Source organism: Doryrhamphus excisus, chromosome 3 (assembly GCF_030265055.1).
Source record: "Doryrhamphus excisus isolate RoL2022-K1 chromosome 3, RoL_Dexc_1.0, whole genome shotgun sequence".
NCBI lineage: Eukaryota > Metazoa > Chordata > Actinopteri > Syngnathiformes > Syngnathidae > Doryrhamphus > Doryrhamphus excisus.
The window spans coordinates 28,517,422-28,538,975 of record NC_080468.1 but is presented as its reverse complement, the minus strand read 5'-3'; the positions used below and the strand labels follow the sequence as shown (position 1 = coordinate 28,538,975).

Genomic DNA, 21,554 nt, shown 5'->3' with positions numbered 1-21,554 from the left:
TATCAGGGAACATAACCAGAAGAACATCGGCAAACATAGCCAAGAGTATCAGGGAACACAGCTAGAAGAACATCAGCAAACATGGCCAAGAGTATCAGGGAACATAGCTATGATTAGAGGATGTACTACAGTAGTACTACAGTAGTACTACAAGTGCTACTGGTACTACTGAAGTGATATGGTGAATGGTAAGGGGCCGGGCGGGCTTTTAAAAACCTGTGGTGTGTTTGTGCAGAGCCTTCCATGGCCTGTGCCGACTGTCTCCACTCCCCCTCCCCCCCAGGCGTCAGTAAGACGGTCATGGTGGAAGTGAAGGGGAGCGGCCCCCTCTGGCTGAAGCTGAAGGACCTGGCCGACGGCGTCACGTACAACTTCCGCATCCGCGCCAAGACCTTCATTTACGGGCCCGAGGTGGCGGCCAACATCACCACTGGCCCCGGGGAAGGTATTGACGGGCGGCACCTTTATCCTTGGAATATGTATCCCACGCGTGGGTGATGTGTGATATTCACCTTTGCCTAGGAGCCCCGGGGCCCCCAGGGGACCCCTTTATCACACGCTACGGCTCAGCGCTCACCATCCACTGGACCAGCGGGGACCCGGGACGAGCCCCCATTACACGCTATGTCATTGAGGCCAGACCTTCTGGTGGGTTCCATATTCTATAGCTTATTGATCCTGGGAATGTCTGCCTCCGCTGTCATGTGGCTGAGATGCTTGGCATCTGGCTCTGGCTTTGCTACACGTCTAGAAATTAAAAAAAAAACTAAAAGAGACTCATTTCAATTGCTTGGAGTGGCCATAATTTTTTTACTTTTTTATTGTCCCACAGCACATGCCAAAAATATCATTTCACTAGAAAGCTGCCCCTAAAAATAAAAATAAAAATAAAAATAAAAATAAAAATAAAAATAAAAATAAAAATAAAAATAAAAATAAAAATAAAAATAAAAATAAAAATAAAAATAAAAATAAAAATAAAAATATGAAGAAAAATAAAAATATGAAGAAAAATATGAAGAAAAATAAAAATATGAAGAAAAATATGAAGAAAAATATGAAGACAAATATGAAGAAAAAAATACAAAAAATCAATTTTACAAGAATAATGTTATAATATTGAAGAAAAATTATTATTATGATGAAAAATAGGCATTTTTAGGTTCATACAGTTGAAATAGTTAAGAAAAAAGACTCATGATATTATGAAAAACAAAGTAAACAAACAAAATAACATTTTGGTAAATTAGGTTGTGGTTATGTAATCATGTGAGAATAAAAACAAAATATTACGGGGGAAAAAAGTCATCATATCAGGAGAAGAAATCAAAATCATAAAAAAGGTAGAAATACTAGTTGGAAAGCAGAAATGGAAAAAAGTATCCGTAATTTTACGAGACGCCAGGCCAAATATGAAGAGAAATAAGTGGTACTGTAAGAACATTAGGAAAAGAAAGTGGTAATATTAGGAGTTAGAGTTAGTTCAATTGGACAGCATGGTGCCAAAGAAGCTGTGGTGTGTGTGTGTGTGTGTGGGGGGGGGGGGGGGGGGGGGGGCATGTCCTCATAAGGGTGTATAAATCTGTGTGTTGCTTTGTGCTTCCAGATGAAGGCTTGTGGGACATCCTGATTAAGGACATCCCCAAGGAAGTGACGTCGCACACGTTCAGCATGGACGTGCTGAAGCAGGGGGTCAGCTACGACTTCAGGGTCATCGGCGTCAACGACTATGGCTACGGCTCTCCCAGTCTGCCCACCCCATCTATATCTGGTCAGCACGCATTTTCACCCTGGCGTACGATTCCCTGACTCCCTCCTGGTGCTCACATCCTTACGTTCAGAGGGTAGCCTGAATGGGTGGCTGTAGGGGTGTTATCTCATGTCTAGAGGGCTCTAATCATGTTAATAAGTATATTTAGAAGGTGGTTAAGAGGATGTCTCTGTCTTATTTAGCTTATTTTGTGTTATTATGTCTACTATATTGGATTATATGAGTGTAAGGGTGGCTGTAGGGGTGTTATGCCATGTCTAGAGGGCTCTAATCATGTTAAAAAGTATATTTAGAAGGTGGTTAAGAGGATGTCTCTGTCTTATTTAGCTTATTTTGTGTTATTATGTCTACTATATTGGATTATATGAGTGTAAGGGTGGCTGTAGGGGTGTTATGCCATGTCTAGAGGGCTCTAATCATGTTAAAAAGTATATTTAGAAGGTGGTTAAGAGGATGTCTCTGTCTTATTTAGCTTATTTTGTGTTATTATGTCTACTATATTGGATTATATGAGTGTAAGGGTGGCTGTAGGGGTGTTATGCCATGTCTAGAGGGCTCTAATCATGTTAAAAAGTATATTTAGAAGGTGGTTAAGAGGATGTCTCTGTCTTATTTAGCTTATTTTGTGTTATTATATCTACTATATTGGATTATATGAGTGTAAGGGTGGCTGTAGGGGTGTTATCTCATGTCTAGAGGGCTCTAATTGTGTTAAAAAGTATATTTATAAGGTGGTTAAGAGGATTTTTCTGTCTTTTTAGCTTATTTTGTGTTATTATATCTACTATATTGGATTATATGAGTGTAAGGGTGGCTGTAGGGGTGTTATCTCATGTCTAGAGGGCTCTAATCATGTTAAAAAGTATATTTAGAAGGTGGTTAAGAGGATGTCTCTGTCTTATTTAGCTTATTTTGTGTTATTATGTCTACTATATTGGATTATATGAGTGTAAGGGTGGCTGTAGGGGTGTTATGCCATGTCTAGAGGGCTCTAATCATGTTAAAAAGTATATTTAGAAGGTGGTTAAGAGGATTTCTCTGTCTTATTTAGCTTATTTTGTGTTATTATGTCTACTATATTGGATTATATGAGTGTAAGGGTGGCTGTAGGGGTGTTATGCCATGTCTAGAGGGCTCTAATCATGTTAAAAAGTATATTTAGAAGGTGGTTAAGAGGATGTCTCTGTCTTATTTAGCTTATTTTGTGTTATTATGTCTACTATATTGGATTATATGAGTGTAAGGGTGGCTGTAGGGGTGTTATCTCATGTCTAGAGGGCTCTAATTGTGTTAAAAAGTATATTTATAAGGTGGTTAAGAGGATTTTTCTGTCTTTTTAGCTTATTTTGTGTTATTATGTCTACTATATTGGATTATATGAGTGTAAGGGTGGCTGTAGGGGTGTTATGCCATGTCTAGAGGGCTCTAATCATGTTAAAAAGTATATTTAGAAGGTGGTTAAGAGGATGTCTCTGTCTTATTTAGCTTATTTTGTGTTATTATGTCTACTATATTGGATTATATGAGTGTAAGGGTGGCTGTAGGGGTGTTATGCCATGTCTAGAGGGCTCTAATCATGTTAAAAAGTATATTTAGAAGGTGGTTAAGAGGATGTCTCTGTCTTATTTAGCTTATTTTGTGTTATTATATCTACTATATTGGATTATATGAGTGTAAGGGTGGCTGTAGGGGTGTTATGCCAACTCTAGAGGGCTCTAATCATGTTAAAAAGTATATTTAGAAGGTGGTTAAGAGGATTTCTCTGTCTTATTTAGCTTATTTTGTGTCATTATATCTACTATATTGGATTATATGAGTGTAAGGGTGGCTGTAGGGGTGTTATCTCATGTCTAGAGGGCTCTAATCGTGTTAAAAAGTATATTTATAAGGTGGTTAAGAGAATCTTTCTGTCTTTTTAGCTTATTTTGTGTTATTATGTCTACTATATTGGATTATATGAGTGTAAGGGTGGCTGTAGGGGTGTTATGCCATGTCTAGAGGGCTCTAATCATGTTAAAAAGTATATTTAGAAGGTGGTTAAGAGGATGTCTCTGTCTTATTTAGCTTATTTTGTGTTATTATATCTACTATATTGGATTATATGAGTGTAAGGGTGGCTGTAGGGGTGTTATGCCATGTCTAGAGGGCTCTAATCATGTTAAAAAGTATATTTAGAAGGTGGTTAAGAGGATGTCTCTGTCTTATTTAGCTTATTTTGTGTTATTATGTCTACTATATTGGATTATATGAGTGTAAGGGTGGCTGTAGGGGTGTTATCTCATGTCTAGAGGGCTCTAATTGTGTTAAAAAGTATATTTATAAGGTGGTTAAGAGGATTTTTCTGTCTTTTTAGCTTATTTTGTGTTATTATGTCTACTATATTGGATTATATGAGTGTAAGGGTGGCTGTAGGGGTGTTATGCCAACTCTAGAGGGCTCTAATCATGTTAAAAAGTATATTTAGAAGGTGGTTAAGAGGATTTCTCTGTCTTATTTAGCTTATTTTGTGTTATTATGTCTACTATATTGGATTATATGAGTGTAAGGGTGGCTGTAGGGGTGTTATGCCAACTCTAGAGGGCTCTAATCATGTTAAAAAGTATATTTAGAAGGTGGTTAAGAGGATTTCTCTGTCTTATTTAGCTTATTTTGTGTTATTATATCTACTATATTGGATTATATGAGTGTAAGGGTGGCTGTAGGGGTGTTATCTCATGTCTAGAGGGCTCTAATCGTGTTAAAAAGTATATTTATAAGGTGGTTAAGAGAATCTTTCTGTCTTTTTAGCTTATTTTGTGTTATTATGTCTACTATATTGGATTATATGAGTGTAAGGGTGGCTGTAGGGGTGTTATGCCATGTCTAGAGGGCTCTAATCATGTTAAAAAGTATATTTTTAAGGTGGTTAAGAGGATGTCTCTGTCTTATTTAGCTTATTTTGTGTTATTATGTCTACTATATTGGATTATATGAGTGTACGGGTGCCTGTAGGGGTGTTAGGTCATGTCTAGAGGGCTCTAATCATGTTAAAAAGCATATATATTCTAGTTATTACTTATTACTTGGACTTATAAGTAGATACAATATATGGTTACATACAGTATGTTTTATTGTAGATGTGTTTGTTATTGTTCAATTATTATGATGTTTTATTATTGATAAAGATTTGGAAAGCAAGTTAGGGGGTTGGCACGTGTACGGTGTTACCTCCTGGGATACATAGTGGTGGTTAGTGACTGTGCATTCACTGTGTCTTTGTTGTTTTGCCCCCCGCAGCTCAGAAAGTGTCCCCCTTCTACGAGGAGTGGTGGTTCCTGGTGGTGGTGGCCCTGGTGGGGCTCATCTTCATCCTGCTGCTGGTCTTCATCCTCATCATCCGTGGCCAAAGCAAGAAATACGCCAAGAAGTCGGAATCAGGTGAGGCGGTACTTTGGTTTTTTGGGTCAGGAAGGGAGACTACGGGTGTGACGTCCTCCTCGTGAATCCCACGCTGGTTGCTTTCCCAAAACAGATGGCCCCCACGCCGCCACGCCGGGTCGGGGCTTGTCTGTTCATGGGTGAGCGTTTCACTGGGCTCAGCACTTCTTGGGGCGCCTGTTTAGCGAGGGGAGGGCGGCAGGGGCGGGGTGGGTGCATACCCCCATCATCGTGACTGACAGGCCGAAGAAATAAGAGGGTTCTTTCTCCTTACGCTCGAGGCCTCGCTGTTGGTCTTTAGGAATGTGTTCTGTGTGTTTGTACAACCAGTAGCTGACCTCACGTAAACCCCCCACACCTCCCACCCCACGGCACGACACCGTCGTGGTAAAGCGTGGAACTGAGAATGTTTGTAACCCCCAGCACCACCAGCCACTGTCAAACACCCCCACCCCCCCGCCCCTACATGATGCTCATTGTCCATTCATGGCTGCACCCCCCACCCCCGGTAAATGAAAAGTAACGTGTAACGTGTATCTGAAATACAAACAAAGATGAAGATATTAGCATTTTATATTTGTATTGACTTGTGAAATCACATAAGGTTATGATTATTATTGGAAAAGTACAATATACTGTATCTTTTCAAAGAAATAAATATAAATATAAATTAATTTTAGATAAATTAAGAGTGACATATCTTTCACATCTTATATAGTTTTCTGTATTTTTATTGGCCTGTAAACATGTGTTATGTTATTGATATTGTTATTGATATTATTATTATTGTTGTTATTATTTATTGCATATGTTTATTGTTTAATTATAACTTATTAAAAAGAGTGTAATTATTATTGTTATTATCATTGTTGTATGAACAAAATAAACAAAAATAAAAAAAATGTAAATGACATTTCAAATTTTTTATGTATTTTATTGGCTTGTAAAAATGTTATAAGAAAAAAAGGTTAAAAGAATTCTTAAAATAATAATAATTATTATTGTTGCTGTTGTTAGTGCTGTAAAATGAAAGAATATCTTCTTGTGTTATTGTTTAATGTTGCAAGTTGCATGCTGTTAAAATATGCTAATATTATGATCATATCACGATGGTGCCTTTTTCTCTTTAGAGTACAACTTGACTTGACTTGGCTTTAGTCATTAAATGTTGACTTGGCTTTAGTCAGTCATTAAATGTTGAATTGACTTTAGTCGTTAAATGTTGACTTGGCTTTAGTCACTAAATGTTGACCTGGCTTTAGTCATTAAATGTTGACTTTAGTCATTAAATGTTGACTTGGCTTTAGTCATTAAATGTTGTTTTGACTTTAGTCAGGCATTAAATGTTGACTTAGCTTTAGCCTTTAAATGTTGAGTTGGCTTCAGTCATTAAATGTTGACTAGATTGTAGTCATTAAATGTTGACTTGGCTTTAGTCTTTAAATGTTGACATGACTTTACTCAATAAATGTTGACTTGGCTTTAGTCATTAAATGTTGATCTGACTTTAGTCATTAAATGTTGACTTGGCTTTAGTCAGTCATTAAATGTTGAATTGACTTTAGTTGTTAAATGTTGACTTGGCTTTAGTCACTAAATGTTGACCTGGCTTTAGTCATTAAATGTTGACTTTAGTCATTAAATGTTGACTTGGCTTTAGTCATTAAATGTTGTTTTGACTTTAGTCAGTCATTAAATGTTGACTTAGCTTTAGCCTTTAAATGTTGAGTTGGCTTCAGTCATTAAATGTTGACTAGATTGTAGTCATTAAATGTTGACTTGGCTTTAGTCTTTAAATGTTGACATGACTTTACTCAATAAATGTTGACTTGGCTTTAGTCATTAAATGTTGATCTGACTTTAGTCATTAAATGTTGACTTGGCTTTAGTCAGTCATTAAATGTTGAATTGACTTTAGTTGTTAAATGTTGACTTGGCTTTAGTCACTAAATGTTGACCTGGCTTTAGTCATTAAATGTTGACTAGATTGTAGTCATTAAATGTTGACTAGATTGTAGTCATTAAATGTTGACTAGATTGTAGTCATTAAATGTTGACTTGGCTTTAGTCTTTAAATGTTGACATGACTTTACTCAATAAATGTTGAATTGGCTTTAGTCTTTAAATGTTGACTTGGCTTTAGTCATTAAATGTTGATCTGACTTTAGTCATTACATGTTGACTTTGCTTTAGTCAGTCATTAAATGTTGAATTGACTTTGGTCGTTAAATGTTGACATGGCTTTAGTCTTTAAATGTTGACTTGAATAGTCATTAAATGTTGATTTGGCTTTAGTCATTAAATGTTGACTTGACTTTAGTCATTAAATGTTGACTTGGCTTTAGTCATTAAATGTTGACTTGGCTTTAGTCTTTAAATGTTGACATGGCTTTAGTCATTAAATGTTGACTTGGCTTTAGTCAGTTATTAAATGTTGACTTCGCTTTAGTCATTAAATGTTGATTTAACTTTAGTCTTTACATGTTGACATGGCTATAAAGCCAAGTCAACATTTAATGACTTGGCTTTAGTCAGTCATTAAATGTTGACTTAACTTTAGTCATTAAATGTTTCCCACTTCTGCTTTTTTGTTTCTATTTTAATTTTTCGTTGTTCTTGTTAATGTTATTCTTGTAATTGTGTCTTTATTCCTATAATATTTCAACTTTAGCCTCCTATCTTTATCATTTTTCCACAATGTCATACAAAGTCATTTTCCAAAAATGACAACTTTTTACTAAGATATTTTCTCCCAATGTGACGATGTTATTTTGTTATGTTAGGACTTTTACTCTTCACCGTGGTGAGGGCTGGGTCCCGTGTGGTGACACAGTGTGTGTGTGTGTGTGTGTGTGTGTGTGTGTGCAGGCAACAGCACCAACTGCAACGCCCTCACCCACGGAGACATGGTCAGCCTGGACGAGGGCCGCTTCCCCGCCCTGGAGCTCAACAACCGCCGACTGTCCGTCAAGAACTCCTTCTGCAGGAAGAATGGCATCTACACCAGGTCGGTCATCCAGGGCCGCGTTCCCCACATGTAACAACGCTCACAGATGTGTGCCAGCATGTCAGGAGGAGGAGGGATGGAAATCTTGGTGATTATAGATTAATGCGGCGTCTTGATCCGTGCTCTCTCAAAAGCAAAGACTGGATTCTGCCGCCTGATCCTCAGGATCAGCGTTCAAACGCTCGGCTAATCCCACCCTAGTCCGCCTAATTCCAAGCGCTGACAGACAGCCACTGGCGTTTAGGGCTGATTTTCTACCATGAACCCACAGGAAGTTCCGTTTGACTTCAACCTTATGTGGCGGCCGCTCGGTCGGGACCATCGGGCAGCATCTCTCCTGACTTCCTGCTAGCCGCATCCCGCAAAATAAAACATCCCTGCGCTCTGCTTAGCGCTTGAGTCGGCATAAAGTCCATTCTGTGGCAAAACCACTGCAGCAACAATACGCTGCCACTTCCTGTTCAGGGCAAAATAAGTCTCATGACTTTGATTCTACCACAGCCACTGACAGGATGCACACGGTTTTACTAGGGCTGTCAAAGTTAACGTTAATGACACGGTAACGGAAGTTTCCTTTAACGGTGGTAATTTTTTGACGCATGATTAACGTGCGCTCCTCTTATTTGATCCTCAGCCCCCACCGTAGTTTGGTTGAAGCACGGTAACTCTGTAGCCACAAGCTGGAACAAATATTGATGGGAAATGGAGAAAAGAGTATTTAGATTGGTAAAGTTAGCTTCAAAGCCCTGGTAGATGGCTCTTGTAGCAAGAACAAAGTTATCTGTATCTACTGTCGCTGTGTTTGACTTATCACGGATTACATGGCCTGGTAGAGACTGGAGCAGTGCAGGTATTGTTTTTATTGTCATATACAGTGCTACCTTGGCATAAGAGTGGCCCAACTAACCAGTGCTTTTCACATTTTTACATCTGATGATTTTGGCATTGAACTGCCAGCTAAAATTGGAGTTCCGGCTGCTATTGACGGGCTGTGCTAGCATTAGCCATTTAGCATGGAACTACCACTATGATGCACATTAGCACTCAAAGTCATCAAATCTTACCTTTATGCATTCCCACATAATATCAGCATTCGGGAGCAAGTACGAGGTGAAAGAAAAAGGGGAAATACGTACATCCAAATACATCCATACATCTCTCTGGGTATCGGAGAATGGTGCGTCGGTGTGTTCAATGACCGTCGAAAAAGTAGGACAAATCGCATTAAACAACATGGAAATAGAGTATTGTAATAAAATTATATTTACTTTAATATAATGATGAATTTCTATGTGTTTTAAAAGAGAAATGAAATGACATTAGGTTTGCAATTTGGATGAAATGTTTTATGACTCTTGCCCTATGTTTTAGGTATTTTCATTTGTACATTTCATAAAGGAAAGGTGCATTGAGGCAAATCTTTCATAATAATCATTTCTGAATGTTCCTAAATATGCTTTTTTTTCTCACAAACATTTAGAATTTAAAACCAGTATCATAAATAAACAAATCTTATTTGGAGCTGACACAAATAAATAAAGACATGTTAGTGTGAGAGGTCTCACTCGCTCACATTTTGTATTTGCTGAACGTTTGTGGGTGGGTTTAAGAGCTAATATAATAATAATAATAAATAATAATAATAAAGAAAAATAGTAATACAAAAATATGCTTGCTGACTGTATTGTTTTAAATAATGGCCCATAGTTCCCAAATTGATATCCTTTTACATAAAATCGGATGTAATTATCCTTGTAGTTGGACATCAAATCGTTTACCACAAAGAGATTTCCCTGACTTATTATAGATAAAAACTTATTTCTATCTGCGGTTAAATGGCAAAAAATTGGATTAATCGTGATCAAATATTTTAATCGATTGACAGCCCTAATTATAATGTAGAGTACAACTAGTTAAATGGCTATGGTAAAAATAAAAAATAAAAAAAAGTGAGGCATCTTCTCCAAAAACAGTGGTTTCAGTGACAGCAAGAGTGAGTGCTCTTCTTGTGATTAGACATCATTTCAGTAATGTTTGGAAATGTTTTTTATTTTTCATGTTTTTTTTTCAAATGTTTTTATTCTTTTTATTTTATTTTATTCGTTTTTTTTATTATATTATTTTCTCCTCTTAATTAAGACTTTATCACCGATCTCATAACATTGCAGGTTTTTCCACAGCCTAACGTTCTGCTCCTAAAATGTTATTCTTCCTCACGATACGACAACCTTTTTCTCGTTAGGTGACAGCGTTCTTCTTGGAATATATTTCCTTTATTCATGTAAAATGACTTATGATTTGTATTATTTATTGAAACGGGTTTGCCCCCATGACGGAGTGCAGCCTTTTGGAATGGACCAACGTTAGGAAAGCTGCGGTGGAGTCTGAGGTTTATTTAGCCTTTCGCTCGCTTGTAGGCAAAGCTATGGAATCCATCCCTCTTCAAACCACACTCTTTAGTCATGTGACCACAGTGGCTCCCCAGTAGATTTCCCCTATCAGCTGATATCGGCGTAAACATGAGCTATGGAATGATATCAGCGGCCGTGTTATTCCAGTTGACCATTACGTGCTGTCTTTAGTGGCTATTTTGTTGAGGCACTTTGAGTAGAAGTTACGTGTGAATGCTGAAGATGTTCACCCACCCAGGATTGAACCAGCAACCATGGGGTAGGGAGTCTATTAAAATGTGAAGTGATTTTCCAGCAGTAGGTGGCGCCAAATGGACTGTCCGTTCATTCTTAGCGTCACACAGTGACAGTAAGATGTGGGATGTCATTTTGACGCTGGGTGGGTTTGAGTGGTTGGGAAATGTGGGAGGGGTTTGATGATGAAAAGTGGTGTTGTTCTTAAAACAATGGAGGGGCGGGGGTGGGGGGGGGGCTGCTGCCCATATCGGTGTCGCTGGTGACATGCTGGCCACTAGCGGCGTACAGAAAGACATCCTCCATGATAACCTAAGACAGGGGCCTCAAACTCAATTTACTTGGGGGCCACTGGAGCTCGGGTCTGGGTGAGACTGGGCGGCATCAGGTTTTACAAAAAAATAACAAAAAAAACGCACTTATTAAAAACAAAAAAATTTAAAAAACATCGCTTTGGTTCCAATTTTCTACAAGAAAAGCTCTGATAAAACATTCCACTGTTCTCAAATATCTTACTTTTTATTTTTCTACACCAAATAAGATGAAAAATAAATAAACAAATCAAAAATAAAGAAAATCAATCAATCAGTAATAAATAAATAAATATAATAATAATAATAAAACGGCAAATAATAAAAACTTAAGAAACCACATATAGTTGGTGGGTAGACAAATTATTTTTTTCAGATTAAAATTAACAAAGTATTATTAGAGCCCTGTAGACATGACAAAACACGACTTTTTTAATTTACAACATATTGCGCAACTGCAGGGTCTTGAGACACATGCTAACTCGCAAACTAGAGAGCTAGCGACCTAAACGGTAGCCTTCAAGTTATTTCCTTTAAACTTAAATAGCCAAATACTTACCACTTCCACACGGATAGGGAGGATAACTATTAACAGTTATTTAACCTTTAACATGAACATTAATCAAACGTAATAATTTTTTCTGGGTACATGATACCATACAGCATCCATATCAAACTTGCGCGGACCGCACTAACATTAAACTTTCATATCAAGGCGGGGCCTCAAACTAGTGTCCTGTGGGCCACATTTGGCCCGCGGGCCATGTGTTTGAGACCCCTGACCTAAGATGATGGGATGGGGGGCAAGCGTTAGCTATCTGCCTGAACCAACCATAACTATGGTGCATTCAAGGACCACCAAAGCAAGTGCAAAATCTATCTGTGGTGGGCTTTCCACCATGCATGAGCACCCATTTATGAAACGTTACCAACTTTGGGGGGGGAGGAGAAAAACATGGCTATTTTCCAAGAAAAAAAATCACAATTACTTACTTTTTTGGACTTTCACTGGACGTGGTCTTCCAGGTCACCATCAAACATGAACGCTTTTCTCGCCTTGCAGGTCTCCACCCAGGCCCAGTCCCGGCAGCCTCAACTACTCTGACGAGGATGTGAGCACCAAGTACAATGACTTGATCCCAGTGGAGAGCAGCAGCCTGACCGAGAAACCCTCTGAGATCTCTGACTCGCAGGTGCGGTATATACAGCATGTAGTATCCAGTATATAGTAGTATCCAGTATATAGTAGTATCCAGTATACCCACACTCCTCATCCTCCTGTGTGTCTTATGTACTGACATCGATACAAATCTCTTACATCACATGCACCAAGTCCACATTGCATCCGCCGTGTTTCGTGGCGTCCTTCAGCAGCACCTTCATGCAGAGACCCCGCCACCCCCCCCAAAAAAAACACCACACGAACACGCACTCAGCAAGCCACGCGGGCTTTGTAGGAACCCATGACGGTAGCCAAGGTCGCCTGCTGGGGTCTATATTGTCATCTGCTTCACGTCGTTATTCGAGCCATTCACATTTTGACTTTTTTTTACACTTTTATTTGTCATTTTAGATTATAATTTATTTTCATTCTTTTTTATTTTACTTTTACCTCCTAGCTACAGCGCTAGTTCCCCCTCACTGTCTCCGAACGGCTGTGTCGTGGCGTGAGGAGCTCACAGGAAGTGCTGCTTTCACCGCTGGTTGTTAATACAAGGGACCGTCAATAAATTACCATAGCATTGAAGAGAGGTCATATATTCTAAATCGCAGCACACATGGATGAATAACCATGTCCTACGCTAAAATTATTTTTACACCCGTGTTTCCAATTTGATCTTTTATTGGATGAGGGACGCTGCACAGTGGAAGAGTGGTTAGCCCACAGGCCACAAAGCTAGGAGACCTGAGATGGATTCCACCCTCGGGCATCTCTGTGCGGAGTTTGCATGTTCACTCCATTCTACCCCGCCTCTCACCTGAATACAGCTGGGATAGGCTCCAGCACACCCGTGTAAGGATAAGAGGTAGAGGATGGATGGATGGATGGATGGATGGATGGATGGATGGGGAACCTGGTGAGAAAACGCTGTGGAATATGAAGTTTAGTCATTTTATCACTTAAATCGTTTTTATTTGCATGATTTCAATTGTGTTTTTTGACACGTATTTGCCATTTAGTTTGCTGTACTAATATTTATAACATTTTTATTGAATTTTCTACACATTATTATTATCGACTACTGTTTATTTGATTGATTTGGATTATTTTGGAACACTTTTTTTTTACATCTTTTATGTTGATTTATTACTATATGTTTTTTAGTAGGGCGGCACGGTGGTCTAGGGGTTAGCGCGCAGACCTCATAGCTAGGAGACCAGGGTTCAATCCCACCCTCGGGCATCTCTGTGTGGAGTTTGCATGTTCTGCATGCGTGGGTTTTCTCCGGGTATTCCAAAAACATGCTAGGTTAATTGGCCACTCCAAATTGTCCATAGGTATGAATGTGAGTGTGAATGGTTGTTTGTCTATATGTGCCCTGTGATTGGCTGGCGACCAGTCCAGGGTGTACCCCGCCTTACGCCCGAAGACAGCTCATAGGCTCCAGCACCCCCCGCGACCCTGGTGAGGAAAAAGCGGTAGAAAATGAATGAATGAATGAATGTTTTTTAGTTAAGTTGGTTTTATTTGTATTTGTGGTTCTCTGTTACACGTTAAAGTGATATTTATAATATATATATGATTTTGATTTGTTTCTTTATAGTTTGTGTACATTTATGGGAACCAAGCAAATGTATCTGTTTGAAACATGAATAGACATAAGTGCATTTTGGAGGAGTTTATGGCTGCATATAGTCTAGGAAATGAGGAAGATGATAGAAATAATGCATCAAGTCAGGAGAAATATGAAAAAGATGAGAAAGATCATTTATTTTGCCTCGCTGTCTGTGACCCCCCCCCCCCCCCCCCCTCCCCAGGATGGATGCCCACCCAGCAGTTGTTTACATGTTTAACATGCTTAGTGGTTTACAGAAACAGTGGACCTAGTAGCCTTTGTGGCCTTTTCCCTCTGCTGATCCAGAGTGCCCCTCCCACAGGCCCCTCCCACACATCTTTCTACTGCCATTAATCAGCCATGTGTCCCGTTGTCCCATCCCGTCTTGTTGGGGAACATTCCCAGATGTCTTCCATGCTCATACTGTACCTGTGCTGACCTTCCTGTTCTTGTGCATGCCACCCCCCTGGCTGTGGCTTCCCAGCCTGCTTTTCATGGCCGCTAAGGGACAAGGGTTCAGGTGGAAGGTGGGTTGGGGGGCAATCCACAATTCCCATTGCTTGGGGGTGTTCTTTGACACGGGGTACTTCCCAAATGATCTCTGAGCATCTGTCAACATTCCCGAATCTCTGGTCACGCCAAAGTAGCCGTGTTAGCTGCTCCATAGCTCATCCGACGTCCCTGACGCCGCAGGGCCTCCAACAGGCTCCCAATTGTCCAGGATACTAAGTCCAAGAATGTCTTTCTTGAGCTTCTTTCTCTCTGTGTCCTCTTAAGTCCCCGCGACGCCTCAGCCAGCAGGGAGACGTCTCAGACGCTCGGCAAGCTGACTCAGACATCACATTTTTACCTTTTTTAGACATGAGCTTTCTTCTTTGCCGAGCACAAGCGACCCCTGACCTTTGAGTGACACACACAGTAGATCATGCAGAAGATTCGCTTTCTGTCTTGTCTTCACCGTCTTAAGTTTTCTTTCGGCGTCCTTGGCCCAGACCCAAGTGGGAATTAGGTCTGCAATGTGTTTGTGCAGCCCGGATAAAGACAAGTCCAAGCGCGTTCTTCCTGCCTTGAATAATCCATCCCAACAAAACATTGCCTAGTGTTTCATTCCACTCCACATTCAAAGTCTGCTGATGTTTTCATCCCAAATGTACTGCTCTGCTCTTTGCTGGCGAGCACCCCCCGCCCCCCACCCAACTGTGTTGTCTTCTCTGAGTGCCACGACCCCCACTTTCTAACAAAACAACCCTGCATGGTCGCTGCAATAATCCATAAGTGCGAGACAAAGGACTGACCTACTGGGCTGGGATGGGATGGGATGGGATGGGATGGGGTGGGGGAGGAGTTGCTTGGAGGACATCTGAAACAAGACAACATATGTTTCCTAAACATGACGTACATCTCATTCTAGGTGGGCTCTTTATTTGCCTCAACCTTTGTTTGTTTTGGTTCTGTTTAGGTGTCATGTTGGGATGACGGATGGATGGGTTGGGTTAGAGTTTGGGGTTCAAGTGTTGGTTATGATGGACCTCTTTAGGTTTTAGCTAAGGGGTCCTGAACAGTCCAGTTGCCATGGATTGAAGGCCTGGACAATGCAGTGAGCTGGATGAATGTGGTGAAGGTAAAGTAAGGTCCAGGCTGGGTTAGGTTAAGCTTTTAAGGGGGGGGTTACATCCCGGCATGTAACTCGGTAGAAAGAACGCAGGAAAACATTGGAGAAGAAGTGAGTGTGTCACAAGTGTGTACAAATGGCGGGCGGCGTACTCTTCCAGTCGTACAATCTGGTTCTCCCGACCTCCATTGACGCACGGTAGCATAACGTATCCGACATTAATTCACCTGGCCCGGCCACAGTAGGCCTTTTTTCCTCCTCGTCACGATAGCTGTAGGTCAGGGGTGCTCACACTTTTTCAGCATGCGAGCTTTTAAAATGAGCGAGTCAAAATGATCTACCCACTACAAAAATGCAAAACATCTATTTATTTTCAAATGTATTGAGGATTATTTGTACGTACAATGTATGTTGATGTACCTTACATAACCAAATGAGCCAATATTGCAAAACACACATAATTAACTATTAACATTTTTTGTAATTACCTGAGTTTACTTTGATGACTTGCACTGAATTGAACCAGCCAGGGATGCATAGTCCGGACAGTAGCTGCTGATAGCCAGCCTCAAGCACACTTCCAAATGTTTAGCAGTCATGGATAATATCCGTATCATAATATCCGTATAATATTCCATATCCGTATGGAAGTGATATGTTTTTTGCCTTTTTACTTGGTCCAGGTTTTGCCTTTTTACTTGGTCCAGCTCCTTCACTCATTTTAGTGACCATAAACTTTAGCGAGGGCTTAAAATCTGACGCAATTCGCCGACTAGCTTAGCACTTTGCATCGTTGTTTACGCATGAGCGGTGACCTAAAGGTCAAAATTCAGTTGTCATCTGACTGGTTGTCCTGTATGTCAATCAAGTAACGGGGATGGATGATAGGCTGACATCGTAAGTTCTGCTGCACTTAGAGACGTTGTTTGATTTGATTGGTCGCCCGAAGGGCAACATTCAGTTGTCATCTGAATGGCTGCCCTGTATGTCAATCAAGTGACGGCATTGATGCTGGGATGATATTTTTTTAATGTCACGCCGCGATCGACCAGCGATCGACCAGTACCACCTCCGCGATCGACCGGTAGCTCGCGATCGACTTAATGAGCACCCCTGCTGTAGGTGGTGTAGGAAGCCAGTACGGCCATCTTGCAATTTTATGGGAGTGGGCTGCACGAGCCTCATACCATGCCCACACGTGCACGTCCCTGGTGAGTGAAACTACAGCTTTACACGGACCACACCTAGCATGCACGGGTCATGCCACACTCACCATCAAAAAGCTACCAATTTTTGAAGGCGTGCACATGGGTGTCACGAATCACTTGCTGCAAACGTACGACACACTTGCAACTCCCTACTTGTTCTTCGTGCTGGCCACCACCAACACATTTCCCAACATAACAGGATGTAAGTCCCGCTTAAAAGTTAGGGTTTGTAGTTAGACTTGGAGTTTTGGTTATGATCATATGGGTTCGAGTTTAGGTAAGGGATAATGATTAGGGTAGAGTAAAGGTTATGGATGAGGTGGGTTAGAGTTTGGGGTTATGGTTTAGGTAAGTGGTTGGGGTTAGGGGTAAAGGTAAAGGTTAGGGTTTTGGTTCTGGATGAGTTAGGTTAGGGCATAGTTGGTTAGGGGTTTTGAGTAAGGATAGTACTCATAGTTGAGTAAGGATTTCTGGGTTAGGTTTTGGGGTAGAGCAGGGGTCTCAAACGTCTCAAATGTGGCCCGCAGGACACTAGTTTGAGGCCCCCGCCTTGATATGAAAGTTTAATGTTAGTGCGGCCCGCGCAAGTTTGATATGGATGCTGTATGGTATCATGTACCCAGAAAAAATTATTACGTTTGATTAATGTTCATGTTAAAGGTTAAATAACTGTTAATAGTTATCCTCCCTATCCGTGTGGAAGTGGTAAGTTTTTGGCTATTTAAGTTTAAAGGAAATAACTTGAAGGCTACCGTTTAGGTCGCTAGCTCTCTAGTTTGCGAGTTAGCATGTGTCTCAAGACCCTGCAGTTGCGCAATATGTTGTAAATAAAAAGAGTATAAATGTGACTATAGTCGTGTTTTGTCATGTCTACAGGGCTCTAATAATGCTTTGTTCATTTTAATCTGAAAAAAATAATTTGTCTACCGGTTTCTTAAGTTTTTATTATTTGCCGTTTTATCATTATTATTATATTTATTTATTACTGATTGATTGATTTTCTTTATTCTTGATTTGTTTATTTATTTTTCATCTTATTTTGTGCAGAAAAATAAAAATTAAGATATTTGAGAACAGTGGAATGTTTTATCAGAGCTTTTCTTGTAGAAAATCGGAACCAAAGCACTGAAAAAGTTTGTATATTTTTCTGTTTTTAATAAATGCGTTTTGTTTTGTTTTTTGGAAAACCTGATACGGCCCAGCCTTGCCCAGACCCTAGCTCCAGTGGCTCCCAGGTAAATTGAGTTTGAGACCCCTGGGGTAGAGTTAAGGTTTGGGGTTAGGGGTTTGGTTTGAGATGGGGTTGGTCAGGGTTTGTGATTTTGGTTATGTGTGGAGATATGGTTGGGGCCTGGGTAGGAGCTAGGATTATAGTAGAAAGACACATTTTGAACATATTATGGACATGTTAGAAGATCTGGATTGGAAGGGTGAAGGAAGCCGGTTGCCACGCTTACATAACACTTGGCTGATAACCTGGAGTGGCCTCCGTCTGCCCGAGCCTTTCACGCTGAGCATTCTTGCGTTCCACCTTGACACTTGGAATGCTTCTTGACATGAAGACAATGGACCCGACCCTGACGTGCTGAGGAATGGCTGCCATTTCTCTGTACTTTTACTGTTGTCGCAACAACTATTGTAAAGGTTTCAAAGACGCTGCGGAGACTAGCGCTTGCTAGAGCCTGTCGTGGTGTAATCAGAATCAGAAAAGGGTTTATCGCCAGGTATGATCAAACACATACTAGGAATTTGTTTTGGTGAAGTAGGTGCAGACACATCTATTAAAAACGAATGAAAAATACAAAATATATAGAATATACAGTATAAATATATGTACACAGTCTGTTTTTTGTTTGTTATTCCGGAAGTGCAGTCGGATTGTTTTTCCTAAGAGTCCAAACTGGGCGTTAATGTAACGCATATAGTGAAAGTGTCAAAGTGGCAGGATGAGGCAGAGGTGGGGTGTGAAGAGTGGGGGGGGGGGGGGGTTCCGGGCCTTGTTGATGAGGCTGACAGCAGACGGGAAGAAACTGTTCTTGTGGCGTGAGGTTTTGGTCCTGATGGACCGCAGCCTCCTGCCAGAGGGGAGCGTCTCGAAGATGATGGTTAGTGTACTGGACTTTGGAGCGGACGCAGCGGGTTCGAACCTCCACTAGTAAGCATCATCTGTATTTGTCAGGAATGGCGTCTAGAAATATAAAGGGCTCAGGCCGAAAATCAGTATGCGGATCAAAAAAAGCCAAAAGACTAGCACTTGCTAATGCATTTAATTCCAATAAAAAATACACATTTAGTCGTGTAAACAATCTCTGTTTACTACGGGGGGAGTTGAAGCCTGACTGATTGTGTGATGGTGATGTCAACCCCACTGTTCTGTTCACCCATAGGAGGCGCTGGTGTTTTCATACGGAACAGGTGGTCTGCATACACTTCCACTGCATTTGGTGAGGTTCCTGTGGCTGCCTGCTTCTTCTTCTTGTTTTTTTTTATGTTTTGTAGCCAAAGCGGTGTTTGTTGCTAGCTTTTTCATGTGGTCCAGCTGACCTGGCGTGGGTACAAAGACGGTGGCACAGGTCTTCGGCGTGTTGGAAGATACATTGCCGTGTTTGTGATTTGTTTATTTTTGGGGGGTGCATGCTTCATCCATCGCGATGGACCATGCTTTGATCATCTTCCATGGGTGTTGGTGAGCTGGTGTGTTGTCTCTGTGTGCATGTGTCCACGTCACTCATCCTTAGCTTTAGCATCGCTAACCGCTCCCCACATGGCATCACTTCACCGCTGTGCAAAAGGCATAAATAAACACAAGTCGTGTTGTCTCACAGGGCAGCGACAACGAGTACGAGGTGGACCCCAACCGCCAGAAGACCCACTCCTTCGTCAACCACTACATCAGCGATCCCACCTACTACAACTCCTGGCGCCGCCAACAGAAGGGCATATCCCGGGCGCAGGCCTACAGCTACGCCGAGTCCGAGACGGGTGAGCCGGAGCACCTCGCCCCGCCGCCACTGCCCCCTCTGCCGCCCCAGCTCAGCTCGCCCAGCCCCCAGCCCCAGCAGCAGCAGGCCCAGGGACAGCCCCAAGGCCAAAGCAGCATTTTCAGGCCTAAAGGCAGCCGGACTCCCACCCCGTCCCAACAGAACCCCACCAGCCAGCACGGCGGCCTCTATAGGCCGCCCAGCAGCCTGGCCCCCGGCTCGCGGGCCCCCATTGCTGGCTTCTCCTCCTTTGTGTGAGGTTGTGTCAATCAAGGAAGGACTGAGGAGATTTCTGGCTGATCATGTGATCAGTGCTTCTTTTTTGTTTCTGTTTGCTTCCGTTTTCAACGAGGATTTCACTTTAGCGTGCACGTGTGCCACCTTCAAGGAAACGCGCATTTGTTGGGAATTTTGCCCATCATGCACAATCCTTATTTGAGACATGAACACTCGTCCTTGTCTCTTCTGTGCATTGCAATGATGTACAACACAAAGATGAACATAAAGGTAGAATAAGAGGCAGCTAAGGATGCACGTATTGGGACACACCTATTCTGGCTATGAAGCCTCCTGAGAAACGGGGCTCCATTTCCATCATGTGATCTGCATGTGAACCAAGCTACAGAGCTTATGTTTTTACCAGCGTTTATCTCTTTGTTTGTGTTGAAAAGTTCTCAATGGATTTGGTTGACATTTTCAGGAATTGTCAGAAATGGGATACAGAAGAACTGATTACAATTCGGGGGATGATCCAAACAAAAAAAATTGAAAAAAAATCTAAATTCGCACTTTTCCATAAAACACATTTTCCATTAACTACTACTACTTATATTACTACAACGACTTCCATATTTCCAAAGTCCAAATTCTAAATTCTCAACTCATTCAGAACAGTTAGCCTTTATGGTTCATTGTGTTATCATGCTAGCTGTTAACATGCATATGTTAACATTACTAGCACGCTAACAGTAGCATAGTATCAGTTTTAGCTATTTTCATAGCTGGACAAATAAATAAATAAACTGCAATGTTATGCTACATGTTCCCATACTCACATTAACATGTTAACATTGCTAGCTTGCTAACATTAACATAGTACCATTTTTAGTATTTTCATAGGTAGACACTTATAATAAGATATAGCACTATCATGCTAGCTGTTAGCATGCCAATGGTAGCATTTCTAGAATGCCAACAGCATAGAAGTATTTTTAACCATTTCCATAGCCAGACGGCTATACAGCACTATTATGCAATATGTTAGCATATTAACATTAGCATATTAGCATTGTTAGCATGCTAACATTAGCATAGTACCATTTATTTTTTATCCATTTTCATAGCTAGACAATATAAACACTTACCACAGTTATGTTAAGCGTTAGCATGTTAACATTAGCTTGTTGGCATTACTAGCTTGCTAACATTAGCAATCTAAATATGCAGATAATATAAATGGTAATATTCATGGTGTGAATCACAATATGGGGGGGAAGTACGATGTTTTTTTCGTTATCATTGTTATTCATTGTTAGGCCCAACAACTACGTTACTGGTGCAGTGACACCATGCCACAACGCAGCGGCTAGCTGCTATCCGGCTAGTGACTAGCTAGCCACACATTCACTCACGATGCCTTAGGCCGCTAAGGCTACATATTGGAGCTTTTTGTTTTGGAGGCTAGGTGTAGCCCCCAAAATCAATGTACCCAGGAAGGAAGTTATACTAAATACTGTAAGTATGACATGCTAGCATCAATGTACCTGTTACTACATACGCATAGCATGGAAAGAAGACCTTGTTGGAGCTTTTTGGAGGTGTTTTT

The 21,554-nt window shown here is 40.9% G+C and overlaps 1 protein-coding gene across 9 annotated transcripts in view; it reads left to right on the top strand.

Annotated features, from left to right (window-relative positions):
- Nucleotides 1-20,129, top strand: part of sdk2b (sidekick cell adhesion molecule 2b) — a 274,153-nt gene extending 254,024 nt beyond the window's left edge. For 6 of the 9 annotated variants that reach the window (XM_058067733.1, XM_058067739.1, XM_058067740.1 and 3 more), the window contains 8 exons: nt 236-445; nt 523-648; nt 1,607-1,771; nt 5,048-5,188; nt 8,057-8,195; nt 12,215-12,344; nt 19,136-19,192; nt 19,574-20,129. In XM_058067733.1, the coding sequence (XP_057923716.1) occupies nt 236-445; nt 523-648; nt 1,607-1,771; nt 5,048-5,188; nt 8,057-8,195; nt 12,215-12,344; nt 19,136-19,192; nt 19,574-19,987 (1,382 nt within the window). In that variant the 3' untranslated portion in view covers nt 19,988-20,129. The remainder of the gene's footprint in view (nt 1-235; nt 446-522; nt 649-1,606; nt 1,772-5,047; nt 5,189-8,056; nt 8,196-12,214; nt 12,345-19,135; nt 19,193-19,573) is intronic. The other 3 variants (XM_058067734.1, XM_058067737.1, XM_058067735.1) reach the window with 3 other exon arrangements.
- Nucleotides 20,130-21,554: the final 1,425 nt, after the last annotated feature.